Source organism: Antennarius striatus, chromosome 1, assembly GCF_040054535.1.
Source record: "Antennarius striatus isolate MH-2024 chromosome 1, ASM4005453v1, whole genome shotgun sequence".
NCBI classification, from domain to species: domain Eukaryota; kingdom Metazoa; phylum Chordata; class Actinopteri; order Lophiiformes; family Antennariidae; genus Antennarius; species Antennarius striatus.
The window spans coordinates 14,598,158-14,619,849 of record NC_090776.1 but is presented as its reverse complement, the minus strand read 5'-3'; the positions used below and the strand labels follow the sequence as shown (position 1 = coordinate 14,619,849).

The 21,692-nt window shown below is 40.0% G+C and overlaps 1 protein-coding gene across 1 annotated transcript in view; it reads left to right on the top strand.

Annotated features, from left to right (window-relative positions):
• The window catches only part of LOC137596861 (protein diaphanous homolog 3-like), a 210,437-nt gene that overhangs the window by 73,823 nt on the left and 114,922 nt on the right, over nucleotides 1-21,692 (top strand). The window contains exons 18-21 of the mRNA XM_068317638.1: nucleotides 11,723-11,818; nucleotides 13,561-13,655; nucleotides 17,389-17,490; nucleotides 19,614-19,853. Coding sequence (XP_068173739.1) covers nucleotides 11,723-11,818; nucleotides 13,561-13,655; nucleotides 17,389-17,490; nucleotides 19,614-19,853 — 533 coding nt within the window. The remainder of the gene's footprint in view (nucleotides 1-11,722; nucleotides 11,819-13,560; nucleotides 13,656-17,388; nucleotides 17,491-19,613; nucleotides 19,854-21,692) is intronic.

Here is a 21,692-nt window from a genome sequence, read left to right as displayed (position 1 = left end):
AAAAAATCAAAAATCAAATCTATCAATAATTCTCATAGGGAAGGTACTTTCGTTTCACTCCAAATGCTTGCACATGTATACAATACACACACACACACACACACACACACACACACACACACACACACACACACACACACACAGCGGCAGTATGGAAAATGATCATTTAGACATGAGGAAAATACAGTAGGGGGAGGGTGGTTAGGGTATGGACAATGATTGTGCTTTTGTAACATTGAGGTATAGCCAGTGATTATACTTGGGTCATATCATTGGATTTTATTTAAAACATTTTTGCCACTTTGGCAGGACATGTGATTTCTTTTTTTTTTTTGACAGTATTTCCCTGCTTTAGAAAAGTACCACCTTATATCGCTGTCAAAACTCGCGGCACAAACCGAACCACTATCTGATTCAGGCCATGTCCACAATTAGCGCATAAGTGCGTTGATCAACACGTTTATAAGCATAACAACTCCGAAAACGGGTCCGGGACATGTGGAAATTCACACTATTCCTCCTGGAGGACGACCTCCATCAGAGTTCTCCCACCAGCAGGCAGCACAACCTGGTCTGACCCAGAACTGGCGTCGGCTAGGAACATGATGAATGAATGATGAATAAAGAATGAATGAATAAATATGTAAACTTTATGACTCATAAAAGAAGAAAGCATGTTTATCAATGTGTCTTTGAGCTGTTATACGTCAGAAAATAGCCGGTTTTAACTCCATTCTGTGTGTTCATGTAGACACAGGTCACACACACACATCACAGCGGTTTTCGTCGCAGGGAGACGTGCCCTGGATAGAAAAAGTTTTGGTAACATTGTCCACACAACGCATACGTTTTTTCCAGGATATCTGCGTTGTTGTGTGGATGACAGACGTAACCGCAACAGTGTATGTACAGGTAGTCGTCGACTTACGACCTATGCAACTTACGACCGATCGACTTTACGACCACAATGTCCGGGTAACGCGGGCATTCCCTCCAGCCACAGTACTCACGCTCTGAGGCTCCCGCGCTCTCTTCAGTCCCCACGGCGCACACACGCTGTTCAGTCACACTGAGATCAATAGCCCAGCCCACTACTGATGGGCTGGGCTGCTTAGGAGGCTGTGACGGAGAAATGTATGAATGGCGTATAGAAAAACTGTCAAGTGTTACGTGAACTCTTCTGCTGGATTTGAAAGTGACGAAGAACTTGATCAGATTCGGGAGAAAATAGTGAAACTGGCAAAAAACCTCTCCTTGGAGAACTCACGAATGATCGCGCTGTATGAAGAACTGATCGCGCTGGAAGAAGAAAGAGTGGAAGAAGAAGAGAGAAGAGAAGCAGAGAGAGAAGAGGAGGAAACAGAAAAAAATGTTCACCACCAAAGGCTTGTCAGAAGGCTTTTCCCTGTTAAATAAACTCCGTGCACACTTTGAAGAAATGGACATAGAACATAGAAACATTTGCAAGGATTGAACGGATGGCAAATGACACTTTCCGTCCATATCGTGAAATTTATGAGGAGAAAAAGAAACAAACAATTCAGACAAAGCTCACAATGAGCTACACAACCTACGCGCTGCCCCAGCTGACCATCCGGACGACCCCCAGCCAAGAACCAGCGCTGCTGGATTTAATTTTTACGTAAGAGTCGATTTACGACCAAGTCGAGTTACGACCGATCTGTCGGTCCCAATCGCGGTCGTAAGTCGACGACTACCTGTATATATATATATATATATATATATATATATATATATATACACACCACACACACACATATACAGACATATACATTAAAATATACTTTTAGTAGTCGGGCCAACAGAGAAGGCCTTGCTGGCCCTGACTACCCACCACGGGTATGGTGACTTTTAATCCAGTGCCTGAAAACAGCTCATAATTTTTAAATTTAGCATAACCATTCAAGTCTAAGGAATTCAACGTGTCCATATCATGATGCCTTCTGTTAGTATTTCCATAGTCATAAGTCTCCTCACGTTAAATGGACTTTCCATCCAGTGTTTGTGCCTCACACTGCCTGGCTTTGTTCTTTTTTCTTCTTTCCTCACTCTCTTTATGCTTTTGCTTTGACATTTTGGAGAACACCATTAGTTCCATAATGACTTTTCATGTGGCTGAAGAAAATGTGTGCCATTATGAGAGATTTTATCAAGTGCATTATCATTAAAGGCTCTTTTCATTGTTGTTGAAAGGGAAGGTCTGATCACACAGTACACACTGAACAGTTGACTATTTTCTTCCATCAATGCTTACAATGTTTGGGGACAATTTTCATGTACATGCTCCTAATTACTGTCTGAATAGAATTGGCTATTTTATTATGGTAATATTGGTTTCAGTATACAGTGCTTCCACGTCCAAGAATCACCAGCACTCCTATAACATGACATGAATTTTATTTGTCAGCAGTGCTGAAATTTGTCTTGCGACCCAGCAGCCGTTTTATGCAACAAAGAAGAACATACAGTATATCACACACATTGACATGACACATATTCATAACATGGAAACAGAATAGTCAACAGCACTTGTCCCCCACTCAGCCTAACTTCGGTTTTTCTCCTGGTTGAGCATTAAAGTTGATTGATGGACAAAGGGCTTTTTTAGTCTTACCTTCATGAAAGGTGGTACCTTGTATCTTCTTCCTGAGGGCAGTAGACTGTATTCATTGTATATAACATGACTAGCATCAGGCTGCGCAGCTGCATTCACTGCTCTACATACACATGTACATGCAAACACACTTATTGTCCTTCCTGGCTCCTTGTGCCTCTTTCCCTTTTCTCTGTCCTTAACCTTCTTTTGTTTTTCTGTTAGCCTTTCCTCCTGTTTTCCCCCTTTGTCTTTGGCCGCATTTTTTCAAGCATCCCTATCTCATTTTATTCCTAATTTGTATTTTTATGTTCTCGTATCACCAGACTAATGGAGTGGCTCATTAAAAACATATTTGCTTTTGCGACTTTATTTTTCTGCCGCCGTTTTTCATCTGCACACATAGGTTTATAAGGGGTGGTGAAGAATTGGGTGTAGACACGTTTGCAACACAGAAAAATGGTTACAGGCATCAGCGAATGAATGCTTGAGCCTGACATAAATCCACTGAATGACTTGGGAAATGTTTGGGTGGACTGAACAACTTTTCAGATCTGACTGGTGCAATTTCAAATTGAAAAGAAATTAAGGTAACTTCATACCTGTTATGATGGACTAGTTATTTTAGTGTACAACCAATCAGACATAGGCCTTCCTCAAGGCCTGTAGGTCTGTAGAAGGCCTTTAGAGGGCACTATTCCACTGAGAATAGATCCAATCAAAAAACCCGCCCTCAGAAGGCAGTAAATACTGATTAATAGAAGCACCTAATCAATTATTAATCTTTCAATGTAGCAACAATAATTTCAGTGCCAATTTGTGAATTATTTTTTAGATGAATATATGTAAATGAGTGCTCTCTTTGTTGGTTATGTCGGAGTATTTGTAGACAAAACTATCCATTATTTTTTTCTTGTGCAGTGGCTCTGACTCATGTTGGAGCAGTTTTAGTGGTTTGGATTCAGAAAAGGTTTTTGTATGGTAGGAATAAGGGTGTAGAGGAAAGCCTAATGAAGTTCGGTAATTTTCTGCTATCAGAATTAGAGTCTCAGACTAATTATGGCCTGGGTCACCTAGACTGGATTGTAGGAAGAGGTGGCCCTGCATGGTTATCTTTGATTAACTCTGTGACAACAAAGCTCTTCACTTCATTACTTCGATCTTGCTCTCACTCATGGTCACTAGTACTTGCACGATCCAGAGCTTGGGGGTGGGGGTAGATGGCAATCAGACCAGTCAGTCATGTCAGTTTCAGTCAGGATGATGTAGTGTGTGAATTGACAAGGCACAGACACGGAGAGTTCAGGTGTGCGTAGAAGCTACTGGATGTTGTGGGTATCGGTTGTGCTTTTCAGTCAGTATAAGTGAAATTCAGGATTTATGTATCATGCATTTTCCAAACCGCTTCTTACACTTTCACAGGTCACAGGGGTTGCTAGAGCCTATCCCAGTGGACTGACAGGCATGAGGTGGGGTTTGTGTGTGTCAGAATCGTATAGCCAGGCTGTGCAGTTGCATTCACTGCTCTATTCCAGGTGGATTTTTTTTTTTTTTGCTGCAAATGGCCCCAGTCTTGATTCACTTGTGGCAAATGTGTGTTTATGTGTGTGTTTAACTTGACACACACACACGTTATTCTTGCAACAGTAGCAGTGATTTGAACTAAGCCTAAATGAGGTACTGTAGTTATTTTTTAGCAACAGCTGCCTTGTCAGTTTTCCTTCTTGCTGTGTGTTTAAATATCTGCTTTGTGAGGATGAGATGGGTGTATCGCTGCAACATGACATAAGTGATGCTCTCATCAAGAGAAAAGTGAGTTGAAGGTTTGATTTCTCTGTAGGAAGTAAGATAGTTGGAAGGATATTGGATAAATGACAGGCCAAGTAAACGCACTTTTCAGATGCTGTCTCTGCTCCTCTTTACTCCACTTGATAAATTCTTAGATGTCATCAGTGTATGCTTTTATTTTCATTTGACATTAAGCATTTTGTATGTACTGTATGTCAGTGAAAACAAGCATGTGTGGCTGGATGTCTGTGAAGAGTGGGTGGGGTGGATTTGAGGTGTTGCTTTCATGTCTCTAAGGCCTGTCTGTCATGTACGGCATCAGTCATGCTCTTTCGCAGCAGTTTTATTTCATCTACCATTCCCTAGTGCTTTGACGGCACAATTCATTGATACAGCCTTATGGGAAGGACGACTTTTCTGAAATAATGTACGCTGTTACACGTCATGTTTTTGTCAAGGGCCTTTAAACGGCAGCAGGGATTGGATAAAACCAGTCAGTAAAAGTATTACATACACAGAGGCATAGATAATTCTAATAAAATTCCAGAATTACATCCTCATCATTTTTTCCTTGGTCGTGGAAAAGAATAAAACTTTTCTTTTCTGCATACCCAAGATCCTGCTCTCTTTCTGTTCAAGAAAAGACTGGGACACAAAACGATGTGTGAATAATGTGAATGTTTTTTTCTCCCTTAAGTATATTATACTGGGGGCAAACTTTAAGATCGATACCACTGTTCTTTACCCTTCTTTACCCAATGCTGCCCTGCCATTTTCAGGCAAGGGTGGTATTTCAGATTTTGAATCTGGATGATTACACTTCCACTTTTCATGTGTCACAGCATTAAGCAATGAGATCTACTGATGTTGTGCAGTCATTGGTCCCTCGGGCATCTGAATCTTAATTAAATCCTGGCATGTGTGGTGCACTATAATTTTCAAGTCTTGTCTGTGCAGGTTTGGGATTTGAGACGTGTGCGCAGTCCCTGAGTTGACGGGGGGGGGGGTGCTGCGGGAGGGCAGGGTGAGGGTATAGAATGTGTGGATGCTCTGTCCTGATGCATTCAATTAAATTTCGAAATTGGTTAGGAAAAGTACACCAGTGTGATCCTTGCTTAAAAGGCCTCAACTTGAAAGGGCCTCCATGGTAGAAGACTACCACTACAGAGTTGGCCTTTCAGTTTAGACAGCTCACTGTTCGTGTTTGCTTCTAATGCACTGCTCTCTGTCTTGAAAAAAAAAAAAACTTTTTTTTTTTTTCTGCAAAGAATGATCTCAACTTTTGATGTTAATTGTGCTTTTAGTCAGTGGCTTTGTTCGCATTAGATCCTTCTGCTGTGTTCACTGTCATCCTCCCCCTCTCTCTGTTTATATGAAGTTTTGCAACTTCCTTGTTTCACGTTGCTATCTTTTCAGATTAATGCATCTCACTTGAAATATTTGGGTCTGCTTGCTTCTCTTACTTTTGATAGACTTGTGATATGTTACAGACTGCTCTGCACGTAAGTATACCCTTGCCTCCCCACTTCCTGGGTGATAGCACAATCTGATAACTACAACAGTCACTGCTCCTTCTGATTGATTAACCAGTGACCTCTGACTCCCTGTGGGACAGTTTAATTGGTTCATGTATAATGAGCGGGCTTCCCTAAAGAGGAGTTGTTTTATAGCGAGAGTATGAGGAAGTGATGCTCGAAAGGAGCAAACTAATTAGCTGATTTAACTGATTACACCTCAGGTGGCTATTAGATAGAGAACGAATGAGAGAGAAAGTGTGTGTGTGTGTGTGTGTGTGTGTGTGTGTGTGTGTGTGTGTGTGTGTGTGTGTGTGTGTGTGTTTGAGAGAGAAAGAGTTTTGATTGATTTGTAAAATTACGTTTATTCATAAAAGTCAAATTACAAGATAATCATGTTGACACAAAATCCAAAAGAGATTCACGCAAAGAGGAATTCACATCTCAAAAGCAAACAATAGTAGGAATTTCAATAGTACTGTACGTTTCCTGAAAAAAGAACACATCTAACTTTTTAATATCTATTCAACTAAAAAAATACAATACAGGTTTTTTAAACAAAACACAAAATAAAAACAAAACAAACCAAAGTTTATCCGTTCTCCGCAATCACCCCTTTTACGTTTGTCATTAGTGTCTTCAATCTATAAATCTCTTGGTCTTTAAAAACTGGTTGGTCACTTCTTTCTTGATTCTTTTAATAAAAAATCACACTAACCAGAATCATGTTGAGGTCAGGAAAGACATTTTCTACTTTGACCCTCGAACCTTTTGTGTCTTGCAGGATTTTTTTTAATTTTTTGAAAATCAAATTTTTCTGTTACGGCCTCTTTCAGACTTGTTAATTTCATTCTCAGCTACTTGTATCAGTAGGTGTCTCAGGTTTTTCTTTAGCAATTTGCTTTATTCTTGCGTTAGTTTACCACATTGGCGGCTGTTTCTCTGGCCACCTCAGCCTCCGTTTTATTCTGTGGCCCTGGGTTGGCGGCCAGTGACTGTTTAATCATCCTGACAGCGGTCTCTTTGGCTCCCTCAGCCTTCACCAAATCATTCGTTCCATTTTTTGTGCTGTTAGCCGTGTTCTGCGTGTTACTCTGTGGCTCCGGGTTGATGGTCGGCGATTCCACTGGGGGTGGAGTTGGAAACTCACAAGGCTGCGATTGTGAAATCAGGACAGCAGTACTGGAAGCCATTAGTGTGATTGCGCCCCCCGGCTGTTTAACCTTTGCGCTGTCATCTGCATTCCTTTGTGTTATTCCGCGGCTCCGAGTCGGCAGCTGGTGACCCAGCGGGGAATGGAGTTTCAGAGCCCGGGCCGCAGCATCCGAGGCTGCCACAGCTCCGTAAGTAGCTGCAACCACCGTCTCTGCGGCAACCACAGTAGCCAGCCACTGTGGCGGCCCCCGCCGCCGGAACCCCCGCGGTCGCAACTGCCCGCCCCTCAGCAACTGACAGCCAACGCACATCCTCTCCTTTCGGACAGTTATGCATGAGATGTCCCTCCCATTCACACTTGAAACATTTTATGCACTCACTGGTGACATAAACCGTTAAATCATAGTAATTAGTCGTAAACGTGAGCGTGAGATTCAACTCTTCATTGATCCAATTATGGATCATCGTAACTTGTCTCCAGAAGGCGTAACATGCCTGAGTGGTATTGCCGAGCGGGAACATTTGACAGGACTCAGGAGCCGACCATGTCGCAACAGCTCCTTCTCCAGGACCTCGCTGCTGAGATACGACAGTGCGTTCAATATGATCTCTGTTAATCGGGTCAGCCAAGGGGAGGACGGGGGTTGAGGGTATAGTGCACCTTTTCAATTTCACTGAGAAAAAGTCAAAGTCAACCTTATTGTCAAGTGTACCATATATGCAAGACATATAGCACAGATGATATTGCATTCCTCTCTGACCCACGGTAAACAGGCAGTACAACTCAGGCAGTACAACAAAGGCAGTACAACAGGCAGTACAACACAGGGCAGTAGAACAGACAGTACAGCACAAAGTATGAGATGAAACACAAAGGTATGGTAAACATCTCTATACACCCTCTAATCACGTAGGGTAAGTGACGTGTGCGCAGTCCCTGAGGTAGTCTGGAGGGAGGGCAGGGCAGGGTGAGGGTAGAGTTCAAGGCTGTGGCAGGGGGTAGAGCAGGGAGGGAGTTGAGCTTCCTGACCGCCTGGTGAAAGAAATTGTCCTTGAGCCTGCTGGTTTTGGCCCGCAGACTTGGCAGTGTCCTACCTGATTGCTGTAGGCTGAAAAGGCTGTGAGAGGGGTGGTTGGGATCACTTGCAATGCTGATAGCTTTGCGGGTGAGGCGGGTGTTATAAATATCTCTGAGGGAAGGGAGAGACACTAGTGATCTTTTCAGCTGCTTTCACGATGCGCTGCAGGGTCTTGTGGCAGGAAACGGGGGGGGCCGTACCACACAGTGATGCAGCTAGTCAGGATGTTCTTGATGCTTTGGGGTGGGGCTCTTGCTCTCCTCAGTTTGCGGCGGAAGTAGAAGCGCTATTGGGTTTTTTTGGCCCGTGTTGCGGTCCCACAACAGGTCCTTGGAGATGTGCACACCCAGTTCAAATCTCAGCTCTCTCTTCCTACGAACACACTTTCCTCCTCTCCTTCTTTGAGCAAAAGTAGTCCAATTTCCACCAGCACCCTGTCAGTGAACAGCACCAATCGTAGTCGTTGTGAAACCGAACCTCGACCAATCCGGTATGAAAGTCTTAGGTTTGATTCGTATGTTTGATTTGGCACAACTTTTACGTTGGATTCCCTTCCTTCCTTCCCCTCCCGACCCTCTGTATTTATCCAGGCTTGGGATCGGCACAATAAGACACTAGCTTGTGTCCTCTTGCGACTACATTAAAGATGCACGTATACGAAAAAGCAAAAAAAGTGAATATGCACGTAAAGACGCACTCTCCCGTCTTTCTCTCACAAACTCCCAAAACGTAACCGTGGTTAAATTATGGTACACAAAACTGTGAAGAAATTGAGTAAATAGATGCGCAGACACGTTAACACACTCTATTCTCAAATCAAAGCAAGAGAGAGAGAGAGAGGGAGAAGGAGAGAGAGAGAGAGAGAGAGAGAGAGAGAGAGATCTGATAACTACCTCTGGTTTGATGGAGATAGATGATGCTCCGTCACCATTTTGTAAGGATGCTGCGCAAATTATACAGGTCTGTTCATAGGCACTGTAACAAGGAAGTTATTTCTCTGGTGTAGTGGTTTTTGTGTTTGTGCATGAGTTTGTGAGGGAGTCAGTGTATTGATGCAATAAATAAGAATCCACAAGACCATAAGTTATGGCAAATAGATCAATGCAGTTAGCTGGAAGGTTCCTTTAGCTAGCCTCTAAATATTGTATCTAAAAACCCAATATTAAACTTATAATTACATAAGTGCAGTTTACACTTGTTTTCAAGGCAAATATTGACACCTTTACCTTATAATCAATTTTGTTTAAGTTTCGTAAATTTGTGTGTACCCCTGAGAAAACAACATATTGTGCTTATTATATTTAAGGTGACAAACTGAAAAGGACACACTTATTGAAGACAGTGGGAAGTGGAAGGCAGTAAAAAATAGAAAGGGTGTTATTGAACTTGCAGATGATGCAAAGTGAAAACTGTCCTTGTTGACTATCTGTTGACATTGCTTTTACTTAAGTTTTGTTGCTAACAAGTTTTAAGGATGTAAACTGGATTTATAGCAATGCATGACATTATATTATACAATGTACAGTGGGTACGGAAAGTATTCAGACCCCTTTAAATTTCTCACTCTGTTTCATTGCAGCCATTTGCTAAAATAAAAAAAAAAAAGTTCATTTTATTTCTCATTAGCATGATGCTGCCACCACCATGTTTCACTGTTGGGATTATATTGGGCAGGTGATGAACAGTGCCTGGTTTTCTCCACACATACCGCTTAGAATTAATGCCAAAAAGTTCAATCTTTGTCTCATCAAACCAGAGAATCTTGTTTATCATAGTCTGGGAGTCCTTCAGGTGTATTTTGGCAAACTCTATGCGGGCTTTCATATGTCTTGCACTGAGGAGAGGCTTCTTTTGTAACCTTGACCGGATCTGCGCCTTGCCACAATTCTGTCTCTGAGCTCCTTGGGCAGTTCCTTCGACCTCATGATTCTCACTTGCTTTGACATGCACTGTGAGCTGTAAGGTCTTCTATAGACAGGTGTGTGCCTTTCATCAACAAGTCCAAACAGTTTAATTAAACAAAGGTGGACTGCTATGAAGGAGTAGAACCATCTCAAGGAGGACCAGAAGAAATGAACAGCATGTGAGTTAAATATGAGTGTCACACCAAAGGGTCTGAATACTTATGACCATGCGATATTTCATTTTTTTTTCTTTAATAAATTGGCGAAAATTTCTACATTTATGTTTTTTTCTGTCAAGATGGGGTGCTTAGTGTACATTAATGAGAAAAAAAATGAACTTTTGATTTTAGCAAATGGCTGCAATGAAACAAAGAATGAGGAATTTAAAGGGGTCTGAATACTTTCCGTACCCACTATATAGTCAATATGATGTATAATAATAAAAGTGATTTTAATATTTTATTATATCAGAGGCTAATTCCACATTTGAACAATATTTTGTCAATATTTTTGTAAATATGTATCTTTGGAAACATTTGTACATTTTGGATCAGATTAAACATGACTCTTGCCCAGACTGGCAAGTGCTCACATGTGTCTAATCTCAAAATCCTGATTTGATTTGTAATTTGTAATCAGCTGTACTACTGTATTTGTCCTTTCATTTCTGGTCTCTCACCATAGTTCATACTGTGATGTGCAGCCTTGACAAAATCTTATTTTCTTTCCTGTTCCCCACCCTTTGCCTTTTTCATGATACATTTCTTTCCATTGCCTTCATTTACTTTCTTCTGCACTCTCCTCTGTCCTACGCATTGAAAGACTTTGATGAAAGTGTACCAACAGAAGATCCACGTAAGTCAGAGGATTGCTCAGTGTGTGGCTGTGTTTGTGTTTGTCTTCACTTTTTAATTAGATGCAAGATCCCTGAAAAAAAGACCATGCTCATGTGGAACAGTAGAAATAATTTTCCTTTGGATTAACTCCTCTCATTGCTACTCTCCACTCACCACACATACCATAATTACAGCACCAGACAATTACAAGGGTACTCCCGGGATGCATATTTTGCTCTCTTAATCTGGTGTCTTAAATAATTAAAACTAACCGTGAACTGCTCTCTCTGTCTGTGGCTCAAGAGGGTTGTGTTTGTGTGTGTGTGTGTGTGTGTGTGTGTGTGTGTGTGTGTGTGTGTGCGTGTGCGTGTGCGTGTGCGTGCGCATATAGTATGTGTGAGTTTTGATGATGTCAGATGTCTGTACCTCGACTATCTGCCAGTTGTGTATATAAATCACAATACCCTGCTCAGTGTGACACAGCGGGCTTACCTTCATGTCCAACATGTGTTTATGGACCGGATATAGCTCACCCAAACATAACTCAATTTGTGGCTTTAATACAATCCCTGTCACTATGTTTGTCTTATGGCAGTGCACTCTGTGTCGGTGGTCCTTTAGCATAAACTTCACCATGAACATACAGTATTTGTGGATGACTCAACTCAAATTAAGTATAACGATTACAACAGCTTTGCCCTTCGTCTCTCTTTCTTGATCTGTCTCAACACTGATAACATCTCACATCTCATATTATTACTGTACTTGCATCAATACATGTCAGCAAAAAAAATTGTGTGTTAAAAAAACATGACTCTTCTGTGTTCAACAGCCAAAAAAGAAGAGGAGGATCTAGAGGATAAGAAATCCATAAAGAAGAGAATTAAACAGCTCAAGGTGCTCGATACCAAGATTGCACAAAATCTCTGTAAGTATTCATTTGTATTCAGTATGCTGTTCCTCTCAAGGACTAAATTTCTACATATCCACTTGTGTGATGTTATTTGGTACAAAGTATATCTGTCTCTCTTGCCTCCACAGCTTCTCACTATCCAGTAAGCACTATACTAAGATACTCTTTTGAAATACCTCCAGTTTGTCTGTGAGAAAACTGTACTAAACATATTCCGTAAATATATATTTTTTTCTTTTTACATTTTACTTTGCAGACCCAGATTCTAAATATGATGGATAAATCTCATTAAATATTTCTGCAATTTTCTAACAATTGTTTTCATGTTGGGGGAAGCATAGTGTCACAGTGGGTAGCGCTGTTAACTCACAGCAAGAATGTTCTGGGTTCAATCCCTTTCTGTACAGAGTTTATATGATCCAAGTATGGCAAGTGTAGCATGTCTGCGTGGGTTCTCTCCAGGATTTTGCCTTCCTCCCACCTCAAAACCATGCAGTTTAAGAGTTTAAGTGAGTGGTTGTTTGTCTTTTGCATGGGCCTGTAGTGCTCTAGTGATGTGTCAAGGCCTTCTCCGCTTCTTTCCTGTCACCAGCTTTGATAGGCTCCAGCAACACCCATGACCCACAAGGCAGAAAAGCAGTGATTGGTGTTTACTGGTGTGACAGAATTACAGATGATTTTTTTATTTGTTTTTTTTCTATCATCAGTGTTTAAGGTGATATTAAAAGGCACAAAGTTCACAATGTAAGTACCATGATTCAAATGATGATCAGGGTACAAGCAAGAAAGAAAACCACGAAAGAAATCAGTAATAAATCCTTTAGAAATCATTATTCCGAAACTACTCATATTATTTTAGACAGACATCTGCATTTTTTGTACACCAGTACTAAAAGGGCAAGTGGAAAAAGTAAATCTGTATGTATATAGTAATATGTAAGTTATCCCCACCTATATATTTGAATAAGCTCACTTGAAAACGTCACGCTGTCACGCTTCCGGCATCTACCCGGAAGTTTGGGCTGCTAGCCAAGTTAGCTCCGGTCTTTACATTTGTCCATGTCTCTCGCTTACGGAGCCGTTTTGGCTTCGTCAAACATAGCTGTTTATATTCTTTGATTGTGACTGACCTCACGTTTTTGTGTGGGGAACCCCGATGCTTTATTCCCCAGAACCTAACTTACCCGAATGACCGGACCGTAATGCTGAAGCAACCTTCGTCTTCGCTTTTGTACATCCCACACACTGGGAGCCGTTAGGGCTTTGTCGAACACAGCGGTTTGTTTTCTTGTGACGACAAAGAAAAAGGGCAAACAAAAAAAGTCTGGTATTATTGTTTTATTGTGGAATTTCCACAGGTTCCCTGTAATAAATGTGTGTTAATGGTCCAGAAAGACCTGTTTGGAACATTTCATGGGTCAACTCACAAGTCATCATCATGATTGTGTATAAATTGCCATTAATAAAATTGAAATCTGAAACGCTAAAGTATTTCAGATTTCAATTTTATGTCACAACAATTCAATGTTTGTAGTTGTGACAGATTTATTAACAGAAGACAATCGGTTCAGGTTAGGATGGCCTCTTGCCTTGTAGGACTGGAGTACATAGTCCCAATCAGTACACAGTGAAGACAGACAACTGTAATTAACCTTCACATACAAATAAATGGTCATTAATTAACTATTCATTTTTAGATAATCAGAATGATGTTTCTTTTCTACAGTATGTTTTATCTTTTGTTTGTTTTTGTGCAGCCATTTTCCTGGGTTCCTTCCGTTTACCTTATCAGGAAATCCGTCGAATGATAGTGGAGGTGGATGAGGCACAACTTACTGAACCTATGATACAGGTATGGCAAATGTGGCATGAAGCTGTAAAAAAAAAAAGTTGCAATTGACATCAGACAAAAGCTTTCTTGCTTTCAGGGTTTTGAAATGATTCAATTTAAAGTGTGATATGGTTATTCTGTTTTGTCTTCATATCACTTGTGCAGCTGTACTTTTGCTGACTTTTTGTTTTCATAGATATACTTTATTTATCCCAAACTGGGAAATTTGTTTGTATTTTTTAACCTCATCTGCCTAAGGCAACATCTGTAAAGCCAGTATAAAGGTTAAAGGTTAAATTTCAATTCTAAACTCGTGCTGATACCAGTTTTTCTAATTTCACACCAGTAATAAAATGATACCTCTTTTTAAAATAGCAGCGTGTTGCATCCGCTGTTCACGTGATGGGGCGTTCAAGCGCATCTCGTAAATACTAGCGCTGAGCGAATAGGCTTTCAGACACTCACTGCTAAAACAAGTTAGTAATTTTAATCTTATGGGATTTTATGCGCATTATTTTTAGTTTTCAGAATTATTTTTACATGGTACAGTATTATTTTTGGATTGAATTTGTATTGTTTTGACAGCTATAGTGCTTGCACACAATTACCTTTACTGACAGAGCAATCAAGTCACATACTGTTGACAACATCAAGGAGGGTAAAAAACAATTGATTTTCACCAACAACTTAGTCATTTCTAGTTTTTCAGTATCTCTGAAAGATGGTCTTCCATGGGATTTTTAACCTGCTCGAGGCTATTTGCGGATGTGTTATGTTAGCTACGGTTGCTGCAGATGACTGCTTACAACTTATCAACACGGTAATGTTTTCAGCTTTAAGATATATTTTACATTTCACAAAGTGTTACCTTAGGTTAAACTCTGCAGAGTCATAGTTATGCAAGGTTAATTTATCTGTTTGTCAGATTCTAGTACGTGGTACCTACTCACAAGAGTACCTGCAAAATATTAACTTTTCGAGAGGAAAATGTAATTGATGAAAATAATTCTAAAGAATTAAGCAAACCATGAATGTAAATCTCATGATCAGCCGGTTTGAGGCAAGCAGCAATTTTTCATTAAGGAAGGTTTTAAAAGAACTCTGCTCCTCTGATATAGTATGGAAGACTGTAACCGAGGTTACAGTCCTAACTACAAAAAACCCCTACTGTACTCTGTCTCTATTTTGCCAAACTGTATCAACTCCTCTGCAGGCTAGTTAGAGAAATGGAAGGATGAAAAAGGTCAACAGTGTAGAAGCACGCAAAAACTAAACTTTTATCCCGCTCTGAAGGACACACCAGGGAAAAAATGTATCACGGTAATGAAAAGGACCAGAATCAATGGCTTGCATAAGTGTCCTCATAAGCATGCAGAGTGCATTTATGCCATAGATGGCAGCAAAAATTGTAAAAAAAAAAAGAAGAAAAAAAAAAAGGAAAACCAAACGTGAGCAGAATATAGAGATAGACTATTCATCTGTAAATGGTCAGTATCAATGTGGCTCAGCTGAATGGGAAAAAAAAAAGCAAATACAAATCTGAGCTACCAATGTGCAATTTAAATTATTCATTTAATCGATACTTGTTAATTACAAAACAGGTAATGAATGGTCATTAAGGCAAATTCCATTAGGCTACATCAATAAATACTAAAGTAATGGAAGAAGTAATATTTGTCCTGACTCCAAGCATCAAGGACATATTTTCCAACCCTATTTAAATGTATAAGACCAACATACATATTTTAACACAATATAACAGTATTTGTTGAGATTGCTCTTGAACTCATTTGAAAAAGCAATGCAATCAGCGTGGCTATTATTATTCACCATTTAGTCCTGTTTATTGTCTTTAAAAAAATCACAATATAATTTTCAATTTTTCAGAAGAATTTATTACCTTTGGACCATCATGTTTTTATTCATTTGGCTCATTTTACTTCTTTTGAACACAATATTTTCCATTAAATGACAGTAATTACATCTTTCGGACATGAGTGAATGACAAATTTTGAACATACCTAAAAGGAAATGTCAACAAAGAATAACACCTATGTTTTATATATACATAATTATCAAATTATTAAATCTTGGCCTTAGAAAAATAGTTTTGAGGGTTTTTTTGGACACCCTTGTGAATGTCAGTGGACAATTTGTCTCTCAATGCAGGACCATGGTAAATGGCACCCTCACTAGCCTTATATTTAATTATACCTACATCCTGAACATTTCTACCTGATGACCTGAGGGGGCCGATCGGTTTGTAATCAGTGAGCTGGTCAGAGTAGCACTGTGGAGTCTAGCCATTACGTCCTTTGTAGACCATTAACAGTAGTTTGAAGTGAGCCTGTATTGTACTGGGAGCCAGTGAAGCAATTTTGATGCTTGAGTAATATAATGAAATTTTTTAGCAATGTGTAAGGAGTCTGGCTGTTGCATCATCAGTGAGCAGGAGCCATAGTTCTGACTCTTGGTAGTCCTGAATACATAGTGGTAAACTTTGTCTTACCTGGTATAAATGTTTTACGCAATGCTATGATTTTCAAGTTATAAATTGATGCTCTAATGACAGTAGTAATGTGATTATCAAACGATGGTTAGTATCAGAAGTCAACTGCTTTGATGATCACTTGTGAATCCCTCAGTTTTGCCTCTTTTTAGCAAACAAGGTTTATTTTTACTAATTTGACAAAATAAACACATTACTCGAACTGAATCTCACCATCAGAGCTCAAACTCAACAAATGGCGGTCAAGGCTAGATCCAGTTGCCCAATGGACAACTTGACACACATGATATTCTGTAAAAGATTAGGAAATTTAATACAGGAGGATGTGATTTACAACTAATCCCCACCTACATATTTGAATAAGCTCACTTGAAAAGTCTCATGCTGTCACACTGTCACCAACTCCACCCACTACCTGTCAATCAAGCGCCCAACCAATCACGGCGCCCAACCAATCACTGCACATTTGCCAAAAGGAATCACGTGAACAATATGTTGTAAGGCATCTGCTGTGTTAGGAGAAGAACTGACTATACATGGACTTTCCAGTTAACATAATTTTAGTGTCATAGTGTCATATATGTTCCAACAATTTTCATGTTTTTGAGCAGAAAGTCCAAACAGCAGGAACGACACAGAAAACGGCAACAAATTCTGAGTGCAACTAGCTAGCACAAACAGTCCAGCTATGGTTTTCATTTGGAATGGGATACTGTAATTGATGTAGAATCCAAAATGCTCCTCGGGCATCTGACAAAAACACTCTTTCAGTAACTACATACAGTTCTGTTCATGTAGTCAGCTAACAGAACTTTAAGTTCTCTAAAATTTCTTTTCCACTTGGTCTTTTGAAAGGTGGTTTTTCCTTTAACGTTAGCTCCTTTCCCAATCTCGCGATTAGTTAGCTTTCTTTCTCCAGTTAGCCTGCTAACATTCATCTACGGCTTTGCAATGCCCACCCAGTGCAATCCATAATTTGCCAACACAAAGTCGTTACGTCACCACATCAATTTTGACTACGTTGGGTGCTCTTGGGGTATAATACCAATACATTTGTTTTCAAATGTTTGGTATGAAGTCTAATATTATTCTTTTATCGTGGAATTTCCACAGGTTCCCGCTAGGTACATTCAATAAAATAATGTGCAAGGCATCACGGTGTCAAAAGGCCTGTTTTAACAGAAGTTCCATCGATTGCTTTTTTCTCCATAATTGTTCTCAACCCTTTTTTTCTTCTATTTAAAGAACCTTGTGAAGCATCTACCCGAGCAAGAGCAGCTGAACGCCTTGGCCAAGTATAAAGAAGAATATGCAAATTTGTCAGAGCCTGAGCAGTTTGGGGTTGTAGTGAGTACACACACGCACGCATGCATGGATGGACGGACGGAAAGACGGAAAGATGGACGGACGGACACACAGACAGACAGACAGAAAGAAAGAAACCTTTCCAATCCCCACTAACTGGTTGTAGGTCCTTACATCCTTAAAAAACCCTTACATTTATATTTTTATGCCACTTGTAAATTACCCAGTTTGGGATCAGGAAAGTATATGTAAAATGATGAATCTTATTTGTAAATACAAATGTATCTTGTATTTGCATCATAGTTCTTATTGTCAACTTGATACACAAGGAACACTTTCATATGACTGTCATCCTTATCACAGGGTTTTAAAAACTCAGCCTTTGTAAGGCTAAAGAAGAATGAAGAAAGACCCATTGACTGCCACACTTATCTTTTCACACAAAGGACAACACTGCTGCCTAATTACCTGTGTACTGCTTTCTTAAAGACTGTTCAAAAATGTTTATTCATGCGTTCTTGCCTCACCATGCCGAAACAACAGAGTGAATTCCAACCCTCCTTTTGAACTTCTCCAACCACCCACGCGATGCGTTAAACTCCTTAAACTTCCTTTTGTTTTAATAACATGGCGATTGTAGATGCATTACGACCACATTCTTTGACAAGATCAACCAAACACATCCCTTTGTCATGCTTTTCTATTATCTCTTGCTTTGTTTGTATGGACAAAAAAAACTTGTTTCTGTCTTTTCCTCTTTTCTCTGTCACTTTCTTGGGGTCCATAGCAAATACTAAAAAAGTTAATATATTTGCGTAAAACTATCACAACACCTCAAGGTTGGAGAGCCGAATGACGAGGACGCTGCATAGACACCTATCTTGCTACACACAGAGGTCCCTCTTAGCCAGTGGGATGCCAGGAAGATGCTAGGTAATAGCCAATGGCAGAGCAGCTACGGTGCCTTGCAAAAGTATTGCCCCCCAAAAACCTCGTCGATATTTTGCCATTTTTATTTGTAAACACAATATAAAATATTGAATAAATTGGTTCCACTTTATGATTATGTCTCACATGTTGTTGATTCTTGAAAAAATATTTTCAGTTTGTTATCTTTAAGTTTGAAGCCTGAAATGTGGCAAAATGTCAAAAAGCTCTTGTGGGGGGCCAATACTTTCACAAGGTACTTTATAAGAATGTTGCGTTAAGGAACCTTCGGGAGCTGCGAGTAGCAGCCCATACTGTATTTTTAACTTTCGTAACTCAAAATTTATTTCGTGACTAGAGGCAATATTTTCCTGTCGAGGTGTTTTGTAAGTAGAACATTTCGTATGTAGAGACATTCGGAAGTAGAGATACCACTCTTTAGAATTTTTGGTGTGTGATATTATAAATATTTCTCTTATACTGTATATGACAATCTAATGCTCTAATGCTTTTCAATGTTTTCCAATCCCTGCACAGCCTGTATGGAAAAGGTTCCGTACATTCACACTAAATACCCACTTTTGTGTTTGATTTCTTTCTTTTCCTCTATTTGCTGTTCTATCTTTTCTTTTGTTCATACAAACAAGCACACAGACACATAATGGCAACTGAAAATTATTTGATAACATTACAGTAGCTGTAATTAAACCCTTGATGGAAGACATCAAACTGCATAGCCAGCTGTTGTGTGAAACAGACAATTGTAACCTGTACCCCTCCCACCAGTCCCATACACATACACAATCACTGTTGTGATCAAGCCTTGGGCCCAATGCAATATTTTCCAATTTTCTCTAATTGTATGAGAGTGGTAATCCAAGGCAGCCTATTGTATATTCCTCCCCCTCCACTGACTGCCCTGTATGGACACTAACTCCACAATTAACTTACCAGACCTGGGTCCCAAATCAAATCACTGACAGCATCTATTACCACTGACTAGCAACACTTTCCAGAATGCTGGCTGCATACATATTTTTTAAATTAGGTTCACTGAATGTGAGTGCAAAAGTAAAAGTGCCGCTGTAGTTATTTTACCTTTAACTATCTTCTCTGACAGTGTTTTTCCTTTCATTTTCTCCCTTGTCTTCCTTCTCTTCTCCCTAATTCTCCTTTTCCATATTTCCTCCCATCAAATGTTTCCTTGTTTTCTCCAATCCTGTTAATTTCTGTTTCAGATGAGCAGCGTGAAGCGGCTGCGTCCTCGCCTCAGCCACATCCTCTTCCGCCTGCAGTTTGAGGAGCAGGTAAACAACCTGCGTCCAGATATACTGGCTGTAACCGCTGCCTGCGATGAAGTCAGGAAGAGCCGAGCCTTTGGTCACTTGTTGGAGTTGGTGCTGCTGCTTGGGAATTACATGAATGCAGGCTCTCGAAATGCCCAGTCATATGGCTTTGACCTCAGTTCTCTCTGCAAGGTGAGCCTTGACATTCTGACCTTAAACATCCACTGTTCATGTAGTATAAAGTCCTTTATCCCTCCAGTGGCAGTTGTTTAACAAACATAAGGGATGTATGCTCAAGGAAAAACCTTGACATCCACCTTGACTATTCATATGAATCTAAACCAAAGACATTTTCAAGATCATTCATTGAAGAGATCTGACAGATCATTCTCACTCTTTTTGCTGCAGTATATATATACTGTACATGCAAATATGTTTATTTACTTGACATGGACATAACAATCACATGGCTCATTGCACAGTTGCACAACTCGTAAATGCGTCAATTACAGTGTGTTAGCACGACCATAGTTTGAGCCCTCTGTAGAACACATTACCATCTGTCTCTAGTTTTAGAACCGTGGGCAAAGTGTTCCATAGGTTTGCTCCCTTTACTGAGAAGGCAGACTGTCCGAATGAGTTGTTACACCTGGGAACAATACAGTTGCCACTTGCTGAGGCTCGTGTGGTTGTTCTACCAGAGTTCGGGAGTCTGTTAATCAGTCCAGAGAACAGAGGTGAAACATGATCATGCAAACACTTAAAAACCAATTTGATAGTAGAAAAGAATACAACATTTTCAAACATAAGAAGGTTGTGTTTTTTTAGGATACCACAACGGTGCCATCTTATTGGTTTTTGATCCATAATTTTTATAGCCTGTTTGTATAATGATGTTATTGGTTTTAAGACAGTTTGAGAGGATTGTGACCATGTTGTAATACTGTATGATAGGTGTGAGAAAATCATGGCATGCATGTACAGTAGTGCAGTTTTGGCTGATAGGTCTCTTCTAATATGACGGAAACAATTTAGATTTGGTTTAACCTTCTTGCATCTATGCTTTACCAGTTTTTAAAATTCTAGGTTTTTATCCAAGATTATACCTAAATATTTTACTTCACTCATTTTAGCAAGAGTTTCATTTTTGATACTAACCTCAAAGGTATCAGCAGCAGGCCTGCTGCGGATGGAGATGCACATTGAAACTGTTTTTTGTACATTTAAAGTGAGTTGTGGTGACTCTAGCCAGTTTGAGATGTTCTCTAATTCTTGTGTCAGCTGCGCAGTTGCCATGCTGGCTGTTTTAGCAGATGCATAGTAGATGACAGTGTCATCAGCATACATCTGGCAGCTAACGCCTAGACAGGTATTTGTAAGATCGTTTATGTACATAGTAAACAGCAGCGGTCCAAGTACCGACCCTTGGGGCACTCCCATGTTGTTAGGGAGCAGCGTTGATTTCTCCCCATTGACCCTGGCACATTGCTGTCTCCCTCACAGATGTGACTTAAACCACTGTAGAGCTTCTGCTGACATTTTAAAGTGTTTTAACTTTGATACTGTCCATCATGGAGTCTTATTGTCTAAGGCCTTTTTGAGGTCCAAGAACACCGTCCCCACAACATGTCCCCTCACCAGTAGTCCTTAGTAGCTGTTTCTGTAGAGTGCTTAGGTCTGAATCCAAACTGCTGTGGGTGCAGTAGTTGTCTAGACTCAAGATGTTCAGTGAGTTGTGTAGCAACAATCTTTTCTAATACTTTAGAAACAACAGGAAGAATGGCAACAGGTCTGTAATTACTAGCTAAGTCCTTGTCCCCTGATTTGTGGAGCGGGGCAATTATTGCCGTTTCCCGGCTCTCTGGGAATCTATTTGTTTTTATAGATAAATTAACTAAGTAAGTGGTAGGCTCTAGTAAGCAGGTCTAATTTTTTTTTTATTAGTTCAGCATATAAACTCTGGATATCCTTTGACATTGAGCTACGATGCATTTTTTTACTGCATCACTGGATACCACTTTGATTTGAAAA